This window comes from Hippopotamus amphibius, chromosome 14 (genome assembly GCF_030028045.1).
Source record: "Hippopotamus amphibius kiboko isolate mHipAmp2 chromosome 14, mHipAmp2.hap2, whole genome shotgun sequence".
Taxonomy (NCBI): Eukaryota; Metazoa; Chordata; class Mammalia; order Artiodactyla; family Hippopotamidae; genus Hippopotamus; species Hippopotamus amphibius.
Window position 1 is genome coordinate 37,787,274 of NC_080199.1, and position 27,281 is coordinate 37,814,554.

Sequence of the window (27,281 nt, forward strand, 5' to 3'; positions counted from 1 at the left end):
ATATTTATCTTCTTTAATGAACTTCTCATCTTCATTAAAATAAAAATTGCACAAGTTTGTATGTTTTAAATGTTTTTATAATTGAAGTATTCAAAAAATCTCTTTAGACTTACAACAGCTGAAAAACAAACACATTACTTAGCATTCAGTATCATTTTACAACCGCAACACTTTAAAAAAAAAGTTCAATTTCACTTTCTCAAAGGTGGCAAGGCATTTGGTAAATGAATAAATGAATATTAACTGTTTAGTTTTAAAAATAAGATTTACAAAGGCCCAATCATTTCTTTCAATGGTAATGTTATTTTTATGGCTGAAATAGTGGGCAACTAGAGGATATATATACATGAGAAAAATCAGTATGTTTAATTGTTTGGGAAATGGTTCATTGGTTGAAAATATTTTAGCTGTTTCAAAGAAATTAGTCCATTAAAATCCACTTGCTGTTTTTAACAACTACTAGATTGACAGTATTTCCTGGCAGAAGCAAGACAGTTGTTAACTTTATCCTCAATCTGCCACTGAAGAAAGGCAGCCGGGGTTTCTTCTCTTACAAACTAAGAGATCATAGTGAAAAGCAAGAGATGTGCCTTGGAAGGTATGAAATCCAAAATTTCATCAAGTGCCAAATAGTATATATTGAACAGAGGTGAGGAAGAGAATGAGGAGAGAGCCTGGAAGTTAAAAAAGACATTAGGGAAGGGGCACTGTTGACCTGTGAATGGTACTCATTCTTTTTGATGCAGCAGTGATTCAGGATATTACAAAAAACATCAGTTTACACTTCTAAAGCCATTGCGAGTTTTCACACCTTTCTCACATACATTATTTTTGTTGATCTTCACAGCATGCCTATTTTATATTTGAGGAAACTGAGGAACATGGCCATAAAGCAGATTGCTTGGAATCAGACTATGAACTCAGGACCTCTGAGTCCCTTTGACTATATATTTCTTGCTCTTACATGACATCCATATTTGTATCTCATGATAATTTATGAAGTGGCTGTGACTGGCTCAATGTTCAACCTAATAATGAGGGTGGCATAAATTTATACGGATTAAGATTCAAGATGCAGATATAATACTAGTTCTTCCCTAGTAAAATTTAGTAATGTGATAATATCAGTTAAATTGACTTTGGTTTCCTGCAGGATTCATCTTCAGGGAAGTAAAAAGGCATTTTCATTAGGCAATGTTTATTTTTTAGCCCTGAAATCACTCTCATAATTTGCTATTTCTCATGGAGTTTTGTTTAATATAAAAAGAAAAATAAATCCATTAGGTTATAAAGATAATTATTAATCAGTTACAAAGTAAATGCCAATACAGATTTTTTCTCTAGCATTAATGTTGATGATTTATTTAAATAACTGATTTCTAAATAATTAGAATTAACACTAAGATGATTTAGTCTTAGGAGAGCAATGAGGAACTGAAAGCCGTAGTCTAGTATCGACACAACCATTCATTAATGCTGTGACCCTGGTAACTCACTTTAACAGCAAAGATCTGCTCTATTGCTGATATTTTTATCCTGTCAAAATGGCAAAGACATCTGATTTTTTATGAGTATAAACATACACACACACACACACGCACACAGTGTGTTCATGGTCCACTATGGATATGTGGATTCTGAATACAGACTGCCTGGATTCGAGTCTCCACACTGCTGTTTATTATCTGTATAACATTGAGTGTGTAAATTAAACCACTTGATTATGAGAGTTCCTTATCCATAAAACATAGAAAATGATCATGATATTGGCTTCACACAGTTGTTACAAGGGGTTAAGTGAACTGGTGTATGTAAAGAATTTACAAGTAAGTAGAGGTTATGCTATGAAGAATTTGCTATTTCTACAATTATGCACAATCTTAATGTAATAGTACCTGCAATAGTAGTTATTTTTGGTAAACATTAAACATTATTTGGATTTTAAAAAATTATCTTAAGCCAATGAATATATTTTCCAAAATGTGGCACATTCTTTTTCTTTTGGCATATTTTAAGCTGGAAAATGAAAATTATGTTCACCAGATTTTTCAAGGCATTTAAAAAATTCATGACAAATTGTGGATTTCAGTATTTATGTCAATTTGAACAATATGCTTTTAAGGAGATTTATTTTCAGCTCTGTATGATTATTTATCTCTTTTCAGATTAAAGATAAACCAGTTATTTTTGACTCATTTAAGATGAAAGTGTTAGAACTTCTTAATTTTTTAATTATATTTTGGCAAATTTCTCTTAACATGGTTTGTATTTTCACAAAGTGTGGAATAACTGCCAGTTCTTTTAATTCATAGATAATCATACTCTAGAGATAGTAAATCTCCAAACATAGTTCCACCTAAGCTTAGTAATTATACCTATAAAACGATGAATGATGGCTACAAATTATTGGATCTGACTCTCATTCTTTATTTATTTCTCCCTGGGAGAAAGAGCACTGGATGGGGAGATTTTAGACCATAAATTATTCCCATACGTAATCAGGTGTACTGTCTTTAAGTCTGATTATACTATGGTTTTATGTTTACTTATGAAATTCCTATTTTAACAGATAAAGAACTAATTATTTGATTTCCATGATGAAATGGTCTTTACTTGTATCAATAATTTCAGTGTGTTTATTTTTTCTTCATAGCTTATGCTGGTTAATATAGTATTAGGTCTACCTTGTTCCAAGTTTTCATAGTCTTTGGACTGGTTTTTATAATTTTGTCCAACAATGTTATATAAATTCTCACAGTCTAGATTTTTATCTCTAGTTTAAATGTTGGGAATAAAGAGAAATATCACAAATGAGAAAAGATTAGATATAAGATAGTTGGGATGGAAAGTACATCCCTCTTCTAAACTCACAGATGGTTCTGGGTTCAAGCCAACTATTGCCCAAGTAGGACCATAAGCTTTGTACTACCATATGCGTTTTCTGAGGGAACTCAGAAATACAAGTTTTTATACAAAATGACAGATTTGTAAAAACAGTGTGGAAGCCTTAACAAGGTAAATGTTCACTTACATTCCCTGATAATAGTGAGATGGAAAAAAGTTCTCTCAACCAAAAAAACTCATAGTATATTAGATTGTCAATATATAAACCAAATTGAAAATAACAAATAAGTCACAAGTAAAGAGAACAGCTCTCCAAGCTTCTTAGAGTGAATTCAATACCTTCCCCTAACTGCTCTGAATTCATACATACTTTTGAGATAGAATTTTGATGCCCACCTGCCCATATCTTTTTTTTTCAAATATGTGTAATTCAGATTTATTCCATTTTATCAGGCATTTTAGTGGTTTGATTATTGCAAAGGATTAAAAACACCAATTTTTTTTTGTTTTATAAATTCTAATTTTACCTCTTAAATTATTAGAATGAGAAGCATTTAAATAAATTGCAGAAAGTCCTTTAATTTAAAGGTTTGATTAATTATATAATATAGCTCCTTGGCTTATATTTCCCTAAGAATTCAGAACCAATCTTGGTTAACATATCCGAGTTTCAGTAAATGAAAAAAGTGCAGTAAATATGGTAGATAAAGAGAAAAATGTTAATGTCATGGCACTCATATACTTATCGTCTTTCAGAATAGTAAATTTCTTATAATTCTTCATAGTTTTCCTGGGTAGGACCTTGTTGAGATGTGTGATATATTTACACTAACTTTCCAAGGTTTATCAGCAGCAGAATCAAAATGTGATTGCAAGAAACTATTTTTCCATATCATATTATCGTACTATTTGTACGTAATTTATTGTAGCCTTACAATGAGTTAAAATGCAGGCAACCTTCTGTTGGTGACTTATAGCTCCTTGTTACACCTATTAATATGGCAAAGGAGGGCAAGGTGGACCTGTTGCATTGAACTGATTTTGGTGCAGGCTAGACAGAAACCTCCTTACCGGCTCTCAAAAAGTTACCCTTGGCAAGTCCAAATCCAGGACATGGGACTGGTCATCAACAAACCATCTCTCACACCGCAACAGACCATCCATTCAAAAAAAGTAAAAACACTAAAGCATATAAGCTATCTTGTTAACAACAGAGCAAACTTCGTTTTGATCCAAAGATGGGAATAATATTTAGCTTAGTCTCCACAGTCTCTCATCTCATAATTTCACATCCACAACAAAATTCTTGACTAATTCCAAAACATACTGATAGCATTCATCTATACAGTGAAAATGTTATGAAACTAAAGTGTTGTGAAAATTAATGCTTAAGCGATCGTAAATAAACATACAAAAAACCAGGTGAATATTTTTAGGATGTTTATACACACATTTCAGTATAGCTAGGTTTTGGGGGTTTTGTTTTAATTTTAGTAAAGTCACATAAGAATTGTTGACTAACTGCCTGCTTTGATCTCAAATGCAGTTGCCTTGTTTTCAATAGTATTTCAAAATGCAGTTCTATTCCTTTGTGAGAAAATTAGAACACAAGCATTTATTTAAACATAACAATTCACATGGAAAGACTGTGAATTAGCACAACTCAGTTGGCTCTTTTGCATGTTATTTTTACAAAACAAAGGTAATGCAAAAACCTTTCCAAATATTTTCTTAATGTTAAAAATGTATAGTCAACAAAGAAGTGAATTTTTATCTCATCATTCCAAAGCTATGGGCTTTATATATTTTAACACTTGAAGTGGTGCTTAGCATGAAATATTAGGGAACAAGTATGCATGCAATTTTAGCAATATTTAATTGATCAATGATTGTTTAGAGACTTGAAAATTATGACTTTGATTATTGCTTTTTACTATTGGTGGCATTTATGATTTCTCAAAATAAATTAGCAATGTGGCAAACATAAAAATATTGTTTTTCACATTTTTCTGCTTACTTTTAATTTTAGTTTCTTCTTTACTCTGGTTTTTGCCTTCACTCTCTAAACACTAACAGGAGGTCTACATTTTCAAATGGTCAGGCTAATGAATACAGAATATAAAGCTCTCATGAAGGAAAGTTCTACAAGTGCCAAAATCATGAATTTAAGTTGTAATGAAACCCAAAAGGTGCTGTTCTCATTACTACAATTAAGTATTTTTCTATCTGTGCTCTCTTTCTGAAATTCCTCTGACTTTAACACCTCTTTGCAATTACTCTAAAATCTTGACTGCATTGTGGAATGGAAAAACATAGATAAACATGCTATCCCAGCATACCTTCCAGACTGCTATCAATGTCCTCGTCTGAAAATCATCTCATGAACATTTAGGGAGAACAAAAATTTTTAATGGTTGTTTGTGAAAAATGAATGTCATTTTTAAAAATTTATATATCTTCTTGAATTTTCAAAGTCCATGTTTAGTATTTTGCAGACTCCAAAAGTCCTGCATTAAAGTTAAGCAAGGTCTTGTTTTAAAATTGATGTGTTAGACTAAAAAGTTAAACTAGCATTTAACTTTAATACTAGTGTAATTTTGGAGTATTTTAGCATTTAATCTGCTATAATTAATTCAGTCTAACAAATGTTTATATACTTAAGGGATGGGGCCAGAAAAAATGCAAAAGACATGGTATCTTTTTAAAATAATTCATACTCTCATGAGATATAGAAAAACATAAATCTAATAAAATAGATATTGAGTTAATTCCTGTTGATAAAGCTGTGGGTATCAAGGTGTTGTTCAGGGATGGTAGGAACTAGGAATTTTAATTTTCTTATATAAAGATATGAAATATTTACACATTAAATTTTTTATATGAAACAAGAATAATTTTAACAAATTAAAATATGGCTATATCATGTGTCTGCATTTCTCTTTATTTAAAAACTAACATACTCTATAAACATTTTAGGTAGCCAAACTTTGAAATTTTTCCAGTGTAACTCATTTTTAGGTTTGTTGTTTATAAGAACTCTCTAGTATACTATTGGGAACATACATATTCCAAGGCATAAAATTAATTTAATAGATTAAATCTGAAATTTAGAAAATTTGATTTTTTCTTGAAAGCTATAAGAGACCTATCATTCTCTTTTAATGAATAACACTTTGATCTATTGCTTCTGAAATGTAAACAAATATTTTCAGAGCATAAACAAAGCAATTAATTCCAATTGCATGATTGGTGAAGATTCATTTGTCTACATATGTAAATCTAAATCTCTGAGAAGCCATATTATTGACATATTTTATATAAATTTTTGCAAACAAGAGAAATAAATATTATGACTGCTTCTAGTATGGCTTTAAACAGATTCCTAAATAATATTTATTAAAATAGAAACCTGATCCCCCTTGTTTTATATATGAAATAAATATGCTAAATCCTAAATGCAATATAAACGTTGTATAGGAGGAGTTGCTAACGAGTAAGAAGTGAAGAACGTAATGAATTCAGAAATGAAACAGTGGAGATTCAAATTGTGGTGTTGGGCAAGAAATCGGTAGGAAGATGTGTTTGAAATACAAGGGGAAATCAAATTGCAGGGCTGAAAAAACAGTGGTTGGTAATTTAAAACAGATAATCTGGGAAAGAGATCCAGGCTAGAGTACAGGATGATGAGTTTGCCTTCCTGCTACTGATTTTGATATGACAACCGGACATTTAGTTGAGTTGAAGAGTACCCGTCTCGTTAGAGCTGTTGCTTGAATGTGAGGCTATTTGAATGTGAGGTCTAGACAAGAGACACAGCTTTGGGTACCATTAAAGTCTTATGTAGACAATATAGAATCTCTTTGCATAATCTTGATAGTCATTCTTTTGAAAAGGCTAGAGTATCAAATCACCCTCTGCCCACCCCAAGAAAAGATTACAATAAGCAACAAATGCAACATTGGGAAGCAAATTATGTTCCAATGGTTATGAGTTAACATATTTCTCTCACTTTGCACCATCCTTATTTGTAATGAATGACCTAATACATATGTTTTTAAAATACAGATAACATAATATAGCTTTTTTTACAGTAGCTAGAAAGGATGGATTACTCAGCATTGAATTTTGTCCATTAAAGTGAGTGTAATAAAACTGGAAGCAAAAAATTTACAATGCTATATTATATACATAAAATTAGAATAAAGAATGCTAAAAATACATAGTGGTATATTAGATAATTCATATTTTGACTTAGTTATTTTGCATCTTTGTTGATTCTGCAGATTTTACCTATGACAGACTGTCAATTCAACTCTTGCATTAAGAGACATGTATTTTTCATGATATTGTTTCATATGGCAGTATGTTGGATACCAGTCCTTTCAAGTAATCAAACTGCACTGAATAGAGTCATAAAAAAATGCAGCAATCGTTTACTCTCATTGTTAGCTTTTCCCTATAATGCATAGATATTCTTTGCAATCATTTTAACAGTATAATACATCTTATTTTGATGAAGGGAAAGTAAAAATTACACTTCCTTTTTTAGGCTTGGTAAGTAAAGAGAAAGTGCTCGTATAATAGTGTTCTGAATTATCACAACAAAGTTTGTGATCTACCAAAATAATACTAGTCTTATTTTAAGCTTTAGGAACACATGATTTTTCAATTCATAAGGTATTTGGTAATAGAGTCATCAAGTGTCTGGTTAGACTTACAGCATTTAGAGAAGAACTCCTAAAGAACAGGACCAGTTAAAGAAGCCTGATAACGTAGTGAACTCTTCATTCAGACACCATGATGATATCAAAGACTGGATGGGAAACAGGCAAGATTTATTATCCAAGACTTACAACTTAATATTTTTGTACTATACAAGTAAGTTTTCTTAAAAAGAAATGAAACGGAAGTTTGTCCAATTGGAATGAATTGGGGTTGTTAAGATAAAATAGGCATTCCTGATTGAACAATTTGGTATTGTCCAAGTGCAACTGGGAAATAGCCCTGAAATTAAGAGTAGTATATAGTCTCTATGGTAGGAAAATAAAGATTTTATTATAATGTCATTTTGGCAAAATCCTAGATGAGTTCCTTAAATTCATAATGCTTCTCAAAATATAACCTTAATTCAGGATATAATGATCTACATGGTGAAATAATTTATTCATGTCACAATTGCTAGTGATGGGAAAATAAGGCAACTCTGACAGTAACCACAGCCACAAGCTATTAATTTTAATGGAAATAGTGGCCTATGTTACAATGACCCAGGGCAGAATTTCATAGTGGGCATGAAATATACATATATCAGTATTTATCTTCTTTCTAAATATATGCACATTTATTACAATATACTTAAGATGTTTATTTGTAGAATTTTTGTGTTTATTTTTTGAAATTGTATTACAGAAATTTGGCAATCTCATGGAATTTAATATATGCTGAAAACTAATTGGAACTTAAAATAAACGTAAATTGTAAGTAAGTCTAGAATGCTCAGATGTTTCCTGAAATTGTTTGTGTCTACAGAGACAGATAATTTATAAAATGCAAAATTGTCAATTAGCATTGCATATTTTTGTGATAGCACATTTTCTCTTTTTTTCATTGCTTTCCATTTTAGGAAGCATTTAGTGTCTTACATTTATTAGTGTTTGTGGCTGTTTTGTTGATATTTTCCTGATTAATTTGCAGAGAATTATGTTTTGTTTCCTTGGAAAACATACAGTATAATAGTATTGCTTCAAATATTGCAAGATACCAGTTTAACCAAAATTGAACTTGGCCAATCACCACTACTGAACCAAAGATTCTGAAAGACATTACAAAGATTGTCTGACTTGTAGATGGTTTTAATAGAGAGGTCTAGAATTTTTTTTCTTCTCTTTCTTGACTATTTTGATAGCTCATTAAATGGTAACAATCCCAGCAGTATGGAGCTGTAAAATTTCCTAGGATGGTTACTTCTGTCACATTGGATCAAGTGATTGGATACAGTCATTATTCTAAAACAAGTTTAATATAAGGATTAGACTATTGAAAGTTATTGTCTTTATTTCTGAGACAGTCACCATATATCATGAAATAAGATCATCAATCTTTAAGGAAAATCTATGTTTTATTCCTGATAGAATCAAAGTACCCTAAGGTAATGCAAAACAATTTCCATTTCCACAAATATCTATCTATATATTTTTAAAAGACCAAAACAAATCCTTTAAAATTGTGAAAATAAATATTCTGCAATTTAGAATAACTTATTCCATTAGTAGCAAACAAGAGAGGTTTTTAAAAATTATTTTGATATAGTAAGACAAGAAATATTGTACTGGGAAATATGCAGCTTGGTTTTGCTGTTTCTGTGAAATGCAGGCAAAGTTCCAGGAGCACTCCCAAGGCAGCGTTTGGCTTGGTGAGTTCCACATGACCCAGAGTTGGGTTATCAATCTTTTCTGTGTTCTAAAAGAAAGCAAACTAAGATATACTAAAACAATGTAAGTCACAAGAACTGAAACCTATGACATTGACCAGCACATCTTTCTTATAAAAGAAGGCATATTTATTATGTATTGTGGCACAGCAACTTACTTCAAAACTTCATGGTTTACATCATTTATTATCTCACAGTTTCTTTTTTTTGAGGAATCTGGGAGTAGCTTAGTTGGGTCCTATACTATGGGATCTCTCGCAGGCTGCAATAAAGTTTTGGCAGGGGCTGCAGTCATCTCTAGACTCAACTGAGGCAAGCTCTACTTCCAATCTCAGTCATATGGCTATCTGCATGCCTCATGTCCTTAAGGGTTTTGTGTTGAGGGCCCCAGGTCCTTGCTGGTGGCTGGAAGCCATCATCAGTTCTTTGTCACGTAGACTCTTCATAGAGCAACTCAGTACAAGGCAACCGACTGCATCTGATCAAGCAAGTAAAAAGATCCAGAGAAAGAGTATCTGCCAGCAAGGCACAGTCACGGTTTTTTATAGCCTCATCTTGGAAGTGACTTTCCATCGCCTTTGCCATAGTCTCTTCATTAGAAGCAAGTCACTAGATAAAGCCCGCACTTAAAGAGGAAAGGTATTTCACAAGAATGTGACTGCCAGGAGGATCCTTAGCCATCTTAGAGTATTCCTACCATAGAGGGCTATGCAAAAAATAAAATTGTCAAATTACTTGTAAGAATGGGGTCAGGCCAATGAGTTTTATATAATTCAAATATTTAATAAACTCAGGGATGTATGTAAAGGTATACCACATGTCCACATCAGTCTTTGACATTAACCTTAACCCTGGTTCATGTTTTGATAGGCATTTGCCAAAACTTGCTTGACCAACTCTGTTTAACAAACACTCAACTGATCCTCATATTCTTTCTTTAGATATGATAATTCTGTCAACACACTTTCTTGTCTCTTTGCTAATGTCTCTTTAATATAACTCTTTAATATAACTCTTTAATATAACTCTTTAATATAACTCTGTCTCTTTGCTAATGTCTCTTTAATATAACTCTTTAATATAATCTCTGAACTCTGCACATGTCTCCTTTGTTAATTTTAGAGTTTAGCACAAAGAGAACTATCTTATTTAATAATAGTTCTTGTATAACATGCTAGTGTTCTCACCCACATACAGTCTAAATACTTGATGTTTCCATTGGATGAGATGTAAAGAAAAGCTATTCCCCACAAAAGTGCCATTTCTTTACTTAAAACTGTTCTCATATTTATTGAAAACATTTGAAATCTCTCATTGAAGTTTGACATTTGTCAAGTTTAGCACTAGACCAGCATTTTGGTTCAGCATTGTATGAATGTTAAATCAAGCTGTAGATATTTAGAACTTTATTCATTCACAATTACTTCCCTAAATAAATAATTTTATTAAAATTACTGAATTAGTAATGCTACAAAAATAGAGAAACATAAAAATGCTAAACTTTTAAAAGAAAGATGATGATTTTTTCTGCCAAACTTAAAAGAAAATAACTAGGCTCTGATAATAGCTGCCCTTCTAATTGCCACCTTTGATTGTTCTCTAGAGACAATGCATACATTTATTCTGAAAACTCAATTTATTCACTGCAGATTTTGCCTGTTTCTTGCTGTTCTAATAGATATAGGTGCTTGATTGGAAAGATCCTTGTTTCTCTTCACTTCAGTATCTTATTTTTTTATCAAATAAGGCATCAGTTTTTAAGCTCTGTTTTTATTAAGCATAGTAGACAGTCCATCATCACTAAGATTCAGATATACCCTCAAATGATTTCCTTCCATCCCTGTATCTTAGTCCTCTTTCTCCCAGAAATGAATAGAAGAATGGAGAAATTAATAAGAGATTTCATTGTGCTTCTCTTTGCTGAAGTTGGGAGGTCTCATCTTCCAATCAGGACAAGGTAACCTAAATGCAAAGTACCCCATTCTCACTTGCTGGTACATTAACCACTCTGATGGATTCTCACTTCTTACTAATGAATACTTAGTTAGAACACACACAAAAATACTTTACCAGAGTAGACCTAGCAGCAATATAATTTTTCATTATTTACAGAAACAAAACAAAACTTTAACAATGGCTGTGTTCTGCTTTTTGGTTTTGTTTTTCATAAACATTTAAAAGATAACCTGTGTTTCAAACAGAGCAGTAATTTCTTTATACCAACAACATTAGCATATGCAGCCCTCACTAATCAACAAGTAATACAGTTAAGTAGACTGTATAAACTTTACAGTTGTAAATTTACCATTCAAACACAATGGACCAATAGACCAGAATTAGCTTATAGCCACACCCTCAGTCCAGTAAGTTTCATGAATCTGAACCTGGCTTTTCTGGAGAACTCTATTAAGAAAATCACTAAGCATCGTCTTCTATCTAATACCTGAATAGGACTTCTCAAAACCTTTCTACTAAGTGGAAAACATATTTACCATGAGAATACTGCCCATGTAATCAGTGAAACAGTGTATGTGGATAGCAGAGAGTGTAAATCTTCAACTAGTTATGAACAAATATCTGATATTGGTTATGTATTAAAATTTCATTTCACTTAGGCAAACTTTTATTTTTTAATTTTATATTTGAAAAAGTTCTACTTAAAGTTCAAAAAATATTAAAACTCTCATATACTCTTTACCAAAGTTCATCTATTGTTAATGCTTTGTTCCCATGTGCTTTATAATTTTCTCTATCTGCATAGTATTTTCTGAAGCATTTGAGACAGAGATGTATAACTCATGGTCCTTTACCTGTAATATTTACCCAGACATATTTCACAGAGTACTTATTAAACTATAGGATGTTCTCTTATACATAAACACAGCATATTTATCAGCTCAGTAAATATTTCATTGACACAATATTTGTAAGCTCTTTATTGGAATATAAGTGCTTTACACTGTTGTGCCAGTTTCTGCTGTACAACAAAGTGAATCAGCTGTGTTTATACATATATCCCCATATACCCTCCCTCCCATGGCTCCTTCATATCCTCCCTATTCTGCCCAAGTCATCACTCATCATGGAGTTGATCTCCCTGTGTTATGCAGCAGCTTCCCACTAGCTATCTATTTTACATTTGGTAGTGTATATGTCAATGCTACTCTCTCACTTCGTCCCAGCTTCCCCTTCACCATGCACCCTCCCACCCTGTGTCCTCAAGTCCATTCTCTGCATCTGCATCTTTATTCATGCCTTGCCACTGGGTTCATCTGTACCACTTTTTTAGATTCCATATATATGCATTAGCATATGGTATTTGTTTTTCTCTTTCTGGCTTACTTCACTCTATATGACAGACTCTAGATGCATCCACCTCACTACAGATAACCGAATTTCATTCCTTTTTATGGCTGAGTTATCTTCCATTGGTATATATGTGCCACATCTTCTTTGTCCATTCATCTGTTGATGGACATTTAGGTTGCTTCCATGTCCTGGCTATTGTCAATAGTGCTGCAATAAACATTGTGGTACGTGTATGTTTTTGGATTATGATTTTCTCAGGGTATACACCCAGGAGTGGCATTGCTGGATCATATGGTAGTTCTATTTTTAGTTTTTTAAGGAACCTCCAAACTGTTTTCCATAGTGGCTGTACCAATTTACATTCCCACCAACAGTGCAGGAGAGTTCCCTTTTCTTCACACCCTCTCCAGCACTTATTGTTTCTAGAGTTTTTGATGGTGGCCATTCTGACCAGTGTGTGGTGATACCTCATTGTGGCTTTGATTTGCATTTCTCTAATGTTTGGTGATGTTGAGCACCTTTTCATGTGTTAGCCATCTGCATGTCTTCTTTGGAGAAATGTCTGTTTATATCTTCCACCCATTTTTGGATTGGGTTATTTGCTTTTTTGGTATTGAGCTGCATGAGCTGCTTGTTTATTTTGGAGATTAATCCTTTGTCCATTGCTTCATTGGCAAATATTTTCTCCCATTCTGAGGGTTGTCTTCTTGTCTTGTTTATGGTTTCTTTCACTGTGCAAAAGCTTTTAAGTTTCATTAGGTTCCATTTTTTTATTTTTGTTTTTATTTCCAGTATTCTAGGAGGTGGGTCAAAAAGGATCTTGCTTTGATTTATGTCATAGAGTGTTCTTCTTATGTTTTCCTCTAAGAGTTTTATAGTGTCTGGCCTTACGTTTAGCTCTTTAATCCATTTTGAATTTATTTTTGTGTATGGTGTAAGGAAGTGTTCTAATTCCATGCTTTTACATGTAGCTGTCCAATTTTTCCAGCAGCACTTGTTGAAGAGGCTGTCTTTTCTCCATTTATATTCTTGCCTCCGTTGTCAAAGATAAGGTGCCCATATGTGCATGGGCACATCACATTTGATGTCTCCTCATGATTATACTCAGGTTGTGTATTCTAAGCCAGTATACTACACAAGTGATGTTGTGTTCTTTTCCAGGTATAATATCCAAAGACACATAATATCCACCTTCCCCTTATTTTGTAATGTTAGTTTGATAGTTCCTTCTGTATGTATTTATTGAGCACTTGCCAGGTCCCAGGCAATGTTCGAGATGCTAGAAGTACACAAAATCATATGGTATGTTACCTACTCTTAAAGAGATTGTAGTCAGATTTTAATCAATTTCTCTAGGATAATGAAGCTCTGTAAATATTAGCGTAGTGAAAACAACTTGGGAGAGGACAAGAGTTTGGATCCTATGACAAGTGTTGTAACAACATGTAAGTCCTAGTAATACAATGTATGGGACCCAAACTCTATGTACACGAGTATAGGGTGATGGTACACAACTAAAACATTTTGTCAGAGGGCTAATTTTTTAACATTAAGCATAGACTTGCTTGTTACTGTTGAAAAGACAGCAGTAGGTGGTTGATGATGATGATTGTTTTAAGAATCAAATGTGCTTGGTGGTAATCATGGAGATATGGTTTTAAGAACATTAAGTTATTAAATAGGTATCAGTTCATAGAACCACAAGCTCTAGATTTCTGCGTCAGTTGGGGAAGGTCCTTGAGTTACAGGATAAAAGATCTTTAATACCCACTAAAGCAAGATTATTTTAACCTTTGGTAGTAAATTCCTCTTTGCCCACAGAGAGCATCAACGCCATAGTTGAGCCTGAAATTCAGGCAAAGGGACTCTTTGGGATATTGACAACAAGAACGTCACTTCTCAGGAGAACTGAGATACTTTAAACTGATCTAGCCATTTGGAAAGATAATTTTGCCCAGGGCTGGAGTTAACTAAATAACTCCAGCCTGGCTAAGATTAACCATAGCCATCTATACATCTTCAAATGCCTTCTCTCCACATTCTTCAACTCAGCTTTCATTACAGGTTTGTCTGTTTAGTTTCGCATTTACAAAGGATGTGTGATTATATCAGGCTGCACAGTGATGATTCCTTCTAGTGCCCCAATACCTAAAGTCTAGTTCCACCTGCAACAATTTGTCAAATTTGTGTCTCTCCCCTATTAGTGTGCTTACCTAGAGTCTGATACAAAGTTTCTTCACATGTAAAGGATAGGGGTAAAAGCAGTTCATGATTATAAAAGTATTTTTGTTTGCAGTATTAGCCACAATCAAGAGTTTTATTTCATACTAGCTTTGTAATAAACATGATGTTATCTACTCTGATTTCAAATGAGCTCAGCCATATTGGTCCTTTAAGTAATCCATTACCTACTGCTGGTCCTAGCACTGCTGGTATATTTGACTTTTCTGGATAGAGTACCCTGGTTGCTGTGCCTTCTTACACATAGTCCATGCCACTCTCTAGAATGGTACTGGGTGCTTATAGAGAAAGCATTCAAAAGGATCTGGAGTCCAATCTTTTCTCACTTTGATCCAACTTTCTAGGCCTCGGGTTCTGCAGCTATCAAAATTCCTAAAATTCAAAATCTGTTGCAACTTTTTCAGCTTTTACATTTTTATTTTATTTGAACACAACTTTGACTATAACTTCTGGAAATCACTGATCCTGTTATTATCTGCATGTCATCAGAAGAAATGATATTTTCTCAGTATCCTCTTGGAAAAGAACTTGTGCTGAACATCAATCTCTCTTAAAATATTTCTCATGTTAAATGTAGACTTCGTGTCTCTGCTTCTTTGCCTCAGCAGTAGCAGAGTGTTCTCACTCTAAATATAAAAGTATAAAAAAAAGCAAGAAACAATATTTTCTTTAATTAGCTTCTTCCTTTAGGGGTTTTAGAAGAGAGGTTATGACTTGACAAAGATCCTTCCCATCTGTTCCTGTTTGTTTGCTTTTATTTTGACTTCCTTTCCTTGTCTTATCAAATATCACATGAATCATTAGCATTTGTTTTCATCACTTGTTTTGGTTTCCTTTACTTTATATGATTAAGACATTATGTTGAGAGAAGCTCAGGGTTACTATATTTCATATTAACCTAATATTCTTTAAGTAAATATTAAACTTTCTAGATATACGATCTTATATGTTTGTCCTCTGTTATGTTCATATTTCCCTCAGCTCTGCAGTAGTAACATATGGGCACATACGACTGTTTTGTGAAAGCAGCAAACTTCATTAGATTACAGGTGTCTGGATATAAGTTTTGAACAAATAGATGCTGTTTTTAATAAAGCTACTTCCTAACAGAAAATGTAATTTATTAAGCCCTTTGTGCAAAAGACAAGTAAGAGATCCTTGTGGATGTTTGCAAGGGAGTTCTATTCAAAACTGGAATATATACCTATTTGCATACTGAGTAATACTTTTCAGTAACATACTCCCTAATTAATGATTCCACTTAGTTTTCACACAGTGAAAGCATTGGATTTCTGGTGTCAAGTAATTTGAAATTGTTCCAATTTGTATGCCATCTTCTAATGTAAAATCTCATCATATTGTGATTGTTATTGAACAAATTTCACTAGTTTTTAAAATAAATGATTAAGCTATTCAATACCTTAGTTATATATGGAATAAAAGCTAAATTCTATATCTGTCTATATGCATTACATGTTACAAATAACCACATATAATAATAGCTGCAAAAACATCAAGTCAGTGTATACATATAACTGAACACTTTGCTGTACACTGGAAACTAACACAACATTGTAAATCAACTATACTCTAATATAGAATAAAAATTAAATTAAAAAGAGTAAACAATTCATGAACACAAAACAAAACGGGACTGGAAATTTAGTGACATTCTCCATTTCTCCCTCCTTATCCACAGCAAATAAATAACCAATAGAATCTTTGTATTTAATGGTCTGAGTTGATGGTTTCAACTTTAGTATTAAAACCTGAGATTCATTTTTTAAAATAAAGTTTTAACTGTATTTATTTATTTCATTTTTTATTTATTGGCTGCATTGTGTCTTCATTGCAGTGCACAGGCTTGAGGTAGTTGTGGAGAATGGGGGCTACTCTTCATTGCAGTGCACGGGCTTCTTATTGCGGTGGCTTCTCTTGTTGTGGAGCACAAGCTCTAGGCCCACGGGCTTCAGTAGTTGCAGCATGTGGGCTCAATAGTTGTGGCTCATGAGCTCTGGAGTGCATGCTTAGTAGTTGTTGCGCACAGGCTTATTTGCTCGGTGGCATGTGGGATCTTCCTGGAGCAGGGATTGAACCCGTGTCCCCTGCATTGGCAGGTGGATTCTTAACCACTGCACCACCAGGGAAGCCCCTGAGATTCATTTTTATCAGGAGCTTAAAATTTTTTCTTTAACTTATCTGCAGATTTAAATCTACACAATAACAGTAAGCAGCATACAAAAATTAATACCTGCAATAAACTACTCAGTGATCTAGATACTCTCTTATACACCAAATTAGAGCTGTAAGCATCAAATCACAATGAACTTTGGTACTAATAGGAATTTGTAATTTAAATACTTTCACTCAGTCCTTACTCCCACATGCTTTTAATTAGAAGAGACTTTTTAATTAAGTACTCCCATGCACAAAGTGTCGCTTGATGATTTTTCTGTCATATCAACCTCCCTTACAGAAGCAAAAAATCACTGTGTCAAAGGCAGATATTTTCTCTGAAACCAAAGTATAAGAATTCTAGTTCTGATTTCAAGTTGTTCAGTTGAGGCTCTGCATACTAAAAGGAAATGTTGAGGAAGAGATTCACAAAGCAAGGAGACTGATGGTACCAAGGTGTCCAATAATCAATCCTTTACCTCTGCAAATCAGAGGCAACTTATTTCCTCCAGTGATCTTCCAATTGCTTATTAGAGGAAGTGACATAACAGAATAGATTTGGATTCACACAAATATCAAATCACTGCAGTTCCATTTGCTAGCTCTTTGTAACTTTTTGAGCCTTAATGTCCTATTTGTAAAAGGCACTAAGAATGCCTATTTTGTTAAGTTGTTGCAAAGTTTAGATTTAAAATCTATAAAGTGCCCTGAGCACAATAGGTGCTCAGAAAATATTAGCTATAATGTTAATAATTATTATTGCTGTTATTGCCAGTTTACTTGATCTTAAAAAAGTTCTCATCCACTTAAGATATCAAGGAATGATTGTTTCATAAACCCTACCCAGCATCAGGAAAAAATATTTTCCTGTGGCCAACAAGTGCAGAAATAAAGACAACATAGGAAATGGTGAGTAAGTGTGAGATTATCTAGTTAGAAAGGAAGCACAATGCACAAAGGGCAACCATTAAAGCAAAACATGAATAAGCCTCTGAGTTTCCAGATGCAGACAACACACCTCTAATAATGAAGTCTTAGCCAAGAAAATACTCAGGGATTCCAATAATCTCTATCCTGTAACTTGTTTGGACAGGGTCTTCTCTAGGGCTCCATTACTTTGCCTGCTGTTTGAAGCGTCAGGGAAGGACAGAGTACTGGAATCGTTATTACACAACATAAGAACATGGCATGGTTTGAATTATGGGCCCATGAAGTCTTCCTAGCACCCTTGCCATTCAACTTGCTCTCTAGTGGTTTGTTATCAGAAGCCTGAGATAGACCTACAGTCCCATAACTCAGAAGCCTGCTGTTAGCTCTCTGGGTACATCCATATGTGGTTATTTGCTGTGCGTTGGTGAACCAATATAATTTCTCTGGAACAACATAAAATTACTTAAAACCTTTTTTTCTTACAGACTTTGAATTATACATAAGTATGTTTTAATAAAAAATGACAAAATTATAAAGTACGATTACTTTGAAAATTAGGCTCTACAGACAAAGGGAGAGGGGGTTACTCTTCTAGAGTATGTCTATACCTGGTATATTTCTGTTTCCAGGTAATTCTAAGGCAGATAATTTCTGATGTCTAAGTATTATTTAATCAGAGAAATGCCTTCGCTATAGCAGTTGGGATCTGTTTTATAGCTGGCATCTGTAATGCTTGATGCTTTTGTTCATCTGTTAGGAACATTAGTCGAAAATTTAAAGAGACATATTTATTAAAAGTAGAATATTATAGCAGATCAAATACTGAGCTCATAAATATAATGTATATAATTTTTATAAACATATTTTGTATATGATCTACAGTGAAATCTTTCAAAATAATTATTAGTGTTATATTTTTAATTAATATATTTTTAGTTTAAAATTTACTTTCAGATAGACTTTAAAATTCTGATGTGGAAGGGAATTATTTTCAGTACATTAGTGTAAGTAATTAATTTCTCCAAAAGTTTAACACTTGAGACTGCATTAAAACTTTTAAGGCAAGCATCATACTGAAGCATTCTCCTTCTGCTGCTGATGGGAAAAGAAATACAGCTGCTGCTTTTGTGGGTCTCGTCACATAAGACAAAGTGCTATGGAGTTTTTAGGGTGCTTGTGTCCGAGAATAAATCGGAGAGCTCTATTTAGAGAAGTTTAATAGAAGGGAGCAGGGAATGTAAGCAGGGAAGGAGGTGGTATGTATCTTGAGGCTTCTAGAAGGAATAACAGGCCTGAATACTCCAAAGCAGTGCAGAGCTCGGTGGGCCATATGTAGAAAGCAAAGGAGGGCCAGGGTCACAGATTGAAGGAGAGTGGTACCACATAAGATGAGAGAAGAAAGTCAACACCACATTATATAGCACCTGGGTGAAGAATTTGGCTAGTGGATCTTTTAAAACAATGATTCATACTTAATGAATGATTTTTATATACCCATTCTTTGCTACTGCATTCCTTCTACCTAATATGCTATAGACATCACAGAAGATTAGAAAATAATTTTTCAAGACTTTAATTTTTTTCTTTAACAAACTTTTTTTTTTTTTTTGACCATGCCTTACAGCTTGTGGGATCTTAGTTCCCTGATCAGTGATCAAACCTGGGCCTCCGGGAGTGGGAGTAAAAACTCTTAACCACTGGATCGCCAGGGAATTCCCATAATTTTTTTCTTTAATGCATAAAGATTTATAAAAATCCATAGGTTGAAATGTTCATTTTGATAGAGTCGTTTCTTTTCCACAAGTATTCTGAAAGACTTCACTGAATAAAATTTGAATTTGGGGGAAATTGAGAATGTTTCTCTTTCCCTTGTCTAATCCTTGGAAACATTGCCTATTTAAAAAAAATAAGAATGAGAATGATATCTTCAACTTAAGTGAATACATGATATTGAGATAATTGGAAGGAGAGAGAAGTAGGGATACATTAAATAAGGACTAAGAATTAGAAAATTTTGGCTAAAAGCATCAGTATTCTGCTTCTTTGGTTATTTCTATAATTTCTATTACTAGATTTTAAAACAATTTAGTTGTTTTATTTAGTAAAAATCATTAAGATCAAAATTATATTTTAAAAGGACCAGTTTTTAGCACATGATACTAAGAATATGAACGACAAGGTTTAGTTTATTTATTTTTATAATATTAGTTTATTAGGTTTATTTACCTACTTTGTATAAATCACATGAAAACTATATCTGATTCATTTGTTCATTCAAACACATATTTATTGAACATATACTAGGTGCTCAGACTATAGCAATAAGCCAAACAGAGTTCTGTAACATCCTGGAGATAATATTCCAACTGTACAGACTAGGCTAAGCTAAAACATGTGATAGGAATATAAAATTTAGGCACACCAGTATTTCTATGAAGTAGAATAATGGTTTAACATTGGTTTTAATTTCCATATTAATTACTATATCCAGCACAGATTATGTGTAAGCACTCAATTAGCTTAACATTGAAGGTGAGATCTGCAAATTATTTAGACTCTCTATTTCCTGAATAACCAATAGGTTATTTCTATGTCCTTATGTTTTAATTATTGGAGCTCTCAGACATTTTGCAGACATTTACATGGCAATATGCATTTTTAAAAATTTTTGGAAAATTTTACTTTTCTGATTACCTTCTGCCGAGACCAGCTCGGCGACTCGAGGTGAGTGATGGGTGCCGCAAGCTTGAAGAAAACACAGACACAGACTGAAGAGAAAGATGGGACCGCGGGGGGGGGGGGGGGGGGGGGGGGGGGGGATGGATCAAGAGCCTCGCCCGATTCATCCCATCGTTGCTTTTATTGAGTTCTTGGCATAGCCTAAGGGTCTAACACTCCCACTTTAGTCCCACAAACAAGGTTATCTTTGAAGTAAACAAACAAAGGCCTCACATGACTGGGGCAATGATCTTTGTTTGCCTCCTGGGTCCAATTTGAGCTGGGTGTGGATTTGAGCTGGGCGTGGAGAGCAAAGCAGCCCTGGGGGCAGGAGACCTCTCTCAGATGGATTAGGGGTCTGTGCCCCACCCCTGTTGGCCCCTCTGTTACTGTGCCTGTCTTAGGTTGTTCCTCCCTTGAGGAATCTTACCCATCTTTGGCTAACCAGCCATCTTCCAAGGCCAAACAGGGTGATATGAGGTGTGCAAGAGAGAAAGGGGCTGCGCCCCCAGAGAGGGTCAATGTTCTGTTTCCACAGTAGCCTATGCCCCCATGGTCTCCACGTCCAGCACCCTTAGCTCCTCCACTGCTCAAGCAGGACATCCTGCATCCAGTCACTCGGCCCACATACTTTAATTACTTTTAGTAGCATTTACAAGGTTTCAGAAAGAATTCTGAATGTCTTCCCACAACCTTCTACTATAGATATTAAAATGTGAAATTTAAACATATTTTATACAAATATTTCCAAAGTTTAGACCACACCACAAAATGGACAGTTGAGAGGGTGTTACATTTGGGAAACAGACTTCTGTTTTGTTTTGTTTTTCCTCTGGATTTTTAATTTCTTATTTTTCTTCATTCAAGTGGGTTTATTGAAGATCTGATATACTTTTTCACATAACTGTGTTTTTCTCAATAGGTGAGAGTTGAGTAATATATTTCCATTTTAACATTTAATTGTTCAGTTAATCTCACTTCAAGGTGGGAAGGCTCTAGTTCATTGATATTGATGAAATAACCTAGGTGGCTTTCACATAAATAGCAACAAGTGTGCACAATAGTTACATTACATGGTATATTTAATAGCACCTCTAAGGAGTAAGATGGGAGCTCAGTCTTTCGTGATGGAGATATATCTGAGTGCATTCAGAGAAAATTTGGTTCTGCAAGCGTAGAGGAAGTAATTGTCATTCAACAGAAATCAACTAGCTTTGCATATCAGTAAAACACACACACACATCCAATTTTCTGAGTGCTCTGTACTGATATCAAAACAGCAAATATATATTTATGAGAACTAGCAATGCTGTATTATTTTCAGTCACATAAACTCTATGTAATTATGAAATTAACTTTCAGAATATGTGAAAAATGTTACTTCCTAAATAAGTGAATATAGAATAAAACCCACAAATTTCATATCAGGCTATGTAGTCTTTATATTCACATTTGTCCCCCAGATGTCATGTAATTAATTATTTTTTGTTTTTCATTTTTAGATGGAAGACTGTATTTGAAAACTACTGTCATGTACTGAATCTTTCCTGTTGAAGAAATCCACGTTATAGAAAAGAACTTTGCAGTCAGACATTCATCATTGGAAAGTTCAGAAAAAAAATAAAGTCCTTTTAAGGGAACTTCCTCAATTTTGTGTATTAATGTTCTTTGAAAGTTTAAGTATTCTACAAAAAAAAAGTTTCCTTCATTGATTTTCACCTGTGGTTCATACCAGAGACCTGAGAATGTTTGTATACGTACAAGTATCAAACTTCTTACACTTAATAACTGCAACTTTGCTGCTGGACACTTGTATATGGAGTCAAAGGCAGGTCTGAATAAGACCTAGCTTTGTTTTTTTAATGGAATGAACCGTTTTCCTCTTCTGAAAATTCTGTATCTGAGCACATCAAGAGACTCTTGTAGCACTGGTCACCCAGACTTACAGAATTACGTCCTCCAAAAACCAGCAAGAACACTTGGAAATGAACTTGTAGGGGACGTAGAGGATTCCTAAAAAAATCAATAAATCAAAGAGTAATATTCTGTTACATTCTATTTTAAACTCCCTAGTTGTTGGTTTTCTCCTGAAGATTTTTGTTCACGTACTTTCCAAAAGACCAACAAATGAATATTGACAACAACCCAGTGAAATAATATTTTGCATATCTGAAAAGGAGCATTAGATATAAGCCAAAAGGTTTCACTGAAGGTCTTTTTTTCCTTAAAAATATATAAACTTAACATGTTTTCATTCCAAACTGGTAGTGGTGTATAGAATTTAAAATGATCATGCTTCTTCTTCTTCAAACTGTTGGTCACATGTACAGTATATGAACATAAAACATACATGGAAGGTATTATGTATGCAGTAGTATACTAGAGTTTAGGAAAATGAAAATTTTAGAAAATATGTTTTGTCACCCTGTTGGTCAGAAAGACACCTTTCTGGTTTTAACGCATGCAGGCATGTAAATATTTGTCTGGAGTCACAGTATTAATGAATGAGATCTTAAGCATCTGGTGACATCAGAACTCTGTGTCAGCCACTTTTATTTGTATATTGAACCGTAGTCAGTGCCCCAAACTGCACTATTGAGAATGGATTGTGGCTGAACAGTAAATCAAAACACCAGAAATATTTTTATATGTTAATGTCATATTATGTTAATGTTGCTGAAAGACAAAACCTAACAAACCCTTGATCCTTGATGTATCAGTCCAATACCATGTAGCGCTGAGTGATAAAGTTAAAATGTGTTGTGCTTCCCACCCTGGTCAGAGGGAAGGGTGCCTACGTGTTATTTTCACTGTCTTCTTGAAAGTTACAGTATGTGTTTTCACTTTTGTGCAGATAACTGGAAGTCAAGCTGCAAACAGTGCTTATTACACGCTGAAGTTACCTTCTCTGTTTTTACATATTTGGAGTTCCACCTTTAAAGACTGATATTGTGAATCAGTACAGTTGCTGGACATTTTATGATTTTGCTGTCATCTTAGAATTTCACGATCATAACATTATTTATTACCATAAATAGCAAAATCTTAAATGACCAAGAAAACTAGCTTAAAAATGTTTAAAGATAGTTCTCATTGGGTATTAATGATTTGGTTAAGAAAAGAAATTAACATTATAGATACACTGGCACTAAGCTTTTATAGTTTTTTAGGTCTTCCTTGCAATACTGGAACATATTTCTTTTGTGTAGCTCGCTAATAACCAGCTAAGACCATTTTTAATACAATAAAAAGGTTATATATACAGTTCCTATTTTTAGCTTGCTTAAAAGGGAGCAATATTTTTATTTAAAACACTGTTAGTAAATGCTTTGTAGAAACTTGGTTTTCTAAGCATAGTTCTTTCATAACCCTTTTTTGTTATTTGAGCACAAGAGATTCTATTCCTTGTTGTGTGTATCTCTTGTTTTTCCCTGTATGCAGTCTTTAAAGGATTACAACACTTAAAATCAGAGGGCCTTGTGGCAAGCTTTTGAATCATACATTTTTTGAAAGTTTTTTAAAAAGCCTACAACTTCCATAAGTAGTAAAATCAGCCATTGCTCTGCTTTTTGCATAGAGTCACTTGTTAAGTAGGTTAAATAGTTTTAAAATACATACTTTCCAGACCTTTGAGAATGCTTTAGTGTTTGGTTCGCTATAAAAGGAAATTTTAGCAAGGATTAAAGAAAAAAGCTATCAGCTATATGCTAAGAGAGAATCTTACTAACATGTTGTTGTAAATATTACAAGTCATGAAATGTTATTTTAAGTCTGTAACTTAAGTTTTTTTCCCCCTTATTAGTTACACAGGTTGGTTTAAAATTTGGTTTAAACAAGTAAAATTGTGCCCATTTTAAGGTTTCCATGCTTTTGTAATCCTAAAATTATTAATGTCTAGTTGTTCTATATTATAACCACATTTGCGCTCTATGCAAGCCCTTGGAACGGAACATACTCATCTTCATGTAGGACCTATGAAAATTGTCTATTTTTATCTATATATTTAAAGTTTTCTAAAAATGATAAAAGGTTATTACGAATTTTGTTGTACAATATCTGTACAAAAAATCTGTTTTTACATCATAATGCAAGAATTGGAAATTTTTCTATGGTAGCCTAGTTCTTTGAGCCTGGTTTCAATGTGAGAACCACGTTTCCTGTTATTGTATTTAATTTTCTTTTTCTTTTCAACAATCTCCTAATAAAACTGTCTGAAATCTCCCCGTGACTTTATTTACAGTTCGTCTTTATTAAATTTTGTGAAATGCATACCATTGAAGGAATATTTACTTTCTAATGGGAGGCATCTAAAAACAACATAAGTCAGCTCTTTACCATGTGAAGGGAACAATGCTCGATGATTTTATTTAACATGCAACTGCTTCTATCTCTAATATGAATTACTGTGGTGAAAAACATCATAAAAGCACACTCTGTAGCTATTGTTTAACAAGCAGATTTTCCATATTTTGTTTCTTGCCAGCTAAGCAAACTGCTCACATATACATGATTTATTTATGTACATTTCTCAGTTTATGAAGCTGTTATTTGTACCTTTTTCCTTTATATTCTTATATTCCCATGATTCTTATTTCACAAAGCTTTGTGCTGAATAATGTAAAGTAGACATGTTGATGGAACAAAATATATTATTCCCATATCTATGAGTGTAGATTTGTAACTCTAACTCAGTGTTTTGCTTTCAGTCTCTATCACTGGGAAAAAATGCCTTTAGAAACTTTGCAATTCCAATATCCTTTAATAATATATAAAAGTTTTAATCAATCCAAAATGCAGCACTTAAAGAAATATTGGTTACTATCTCTGTGAATACTCTAAAGATTCCCAGAAGAATGGAAAATGAATTTTTTTTCTGTCTAAAGAAATTATTTCAATGAATTAACAAATTATGATTTATCCTTAATAAAAAACCTCAAATGTTTATGTGACCATTACAAGCACATTTTTGTCTTCTGTCCTCATATGTTTTTGTCAGTTAAGACTTGTACTAGAACATCATACAGCCTCTGGGTGTTAGTGGATTTTGGTGATGATTTAAGGTTTCTCCCCATGTGTTTTCATTGGCATTAGCAAATTTACAATATGAACAAAAGTTATTTATCATTAAAGGAGGGTAAATTATAAATAAAAGTTACATGGATTGCATTTTTACAGTGTGGGGAGTAGAGATGTTAACAGAATTAAAACATTATTGTAAATGGCATTGTAAATATATCACTTTTCCTTATGTGTAGGCTTGGTGCTAACATTTATCTTTCATATGTACAACTGGTATATAAAAGCTGAACCGAACCTCATTTATTCCTTTAAACAGATTCATTAATAAAGGCTCTATTCTGCACAAAGCATTGTGCTAAATGTTGTAATGAATGAAAACATAGCTGTTGTCCCAGAGGAGCTTATAATTTCATTGGAATAGGAGGTCTTACTTTCAGCAAGAGAAGATTCTCTTCTGAGCACTAAGCATCTTCTAGGCTCTCATAGATACAGAGCTAGTACTAAGAGGGCATTGACTTAGACACCTTCCTACTAAGTAGTAGCAATCCAGTGAGCCGTTTTGCACGTTCACCTTCTAGTGACTAATACAAGACAGTATGGGGGTCAGGCAATTCTGTAGAGATTGAGAAAGGTGATGGATACATGTTCCCCTAGGTAAAACACCATACTAGTTATTCTTTTCATGTTATTTTTCATGTATTTCAATCACATCACTCTTCTTACCAATGCTCACAAACTTTGTTTTAAATAAGTAGCCTGTTCACAAAAATCAACAAACAACAATTTTCTAATATTTCAGATTATTGAGTGTAGAGGTACAATATTCAATTTTTATCATCCAACCTCTATGTGGCTAGGGTAATTAATGACCTAAAATGATTCAACCACAGAGCATAAATTCCTAAATCCCAAATGAGTGTGTTAGGTAATGAGTGACGTTTGTAGTGGCAGCATCATTTACATTTATAGGTTAATGAGCTGGAGATTTTGATTTGAACTATTGCATCAGTTAGGACTCCTTTGGTTGGCTGTGACAAAACAAATTCCTGTAAGGCTAAAGAGCTGAAGCAATTGGTTATGAAGACAGAGGAGTGCACATGGAACCTCAAGCCAGTATTGCAACCAGTCCGCAGGGACCAGGGTCCCTATTCTACTTTCATCTTTCTGCTCCTCTCAGTGACTCTCCTTCTTTCTCCTCTAATTGCAGACATATGTGTTCCTCTGGATTCCTCTGTTACTCAGAAGCATAAAACTCCACCCCCTCAAAGCAAACCAATAATTTTTTCTCTTTTGTCCTAAGTCAGAATCCCTGAGTTCTGATTGTCTCAAGTCAGAGCAAGCACATGGCAGTAAGGTAGCTTGGTACTACAAACAGATGCATCTGAGGAATTTTGGAAACTACTGTGTCCAATTAGATTTGAATCTCTGGGGGTTGGGGCTGTGGCATCAGGATTTTTAAGTTCCTTGGGTGATTCTATTAAGCAGCTAAGGTTGAGGACCACTGTCTAGGAGAGTGGCAAGCATCACATAGCAAATGACTAGTGGGCCTTATGCTGTGGGGTGGGGAGAGTAATTGGAGTGAGTGGGGGCCATTGTGAGCTGTGCAGAACTATAA

At 33.7% G+C, this 27,281-nt stretch overlaps 1 protein-coding gene across 2 annotated transcripts in view; it reads left to right on the forward strand.

Annotated features, from left to right (window-relative positions):
- DACH1 (dachshund family transcription factor 1) overlaps positions 1–24,833 on the forward strand; it is a 400,280-nt gene extending 375,447 nt beyond the window's left edge. For both annotated transcript variants that reach the window (XM_057707817.1, XM_057707818.1), the window contains one exon: positions 22,150–24,833. In XM_057707817.1, the coding sequence (XP_057563800.1) occupies positions 22,150–22,187 (38 nt within the window). In that variant the 3' untranslated portion in view covers positions 22,188–24,833. The remainder of the gene's footprint in view (positions 1–22,149) is intronic.
- Positions 24,834–27,281: the final 2,448 nt, after the last annotated feature.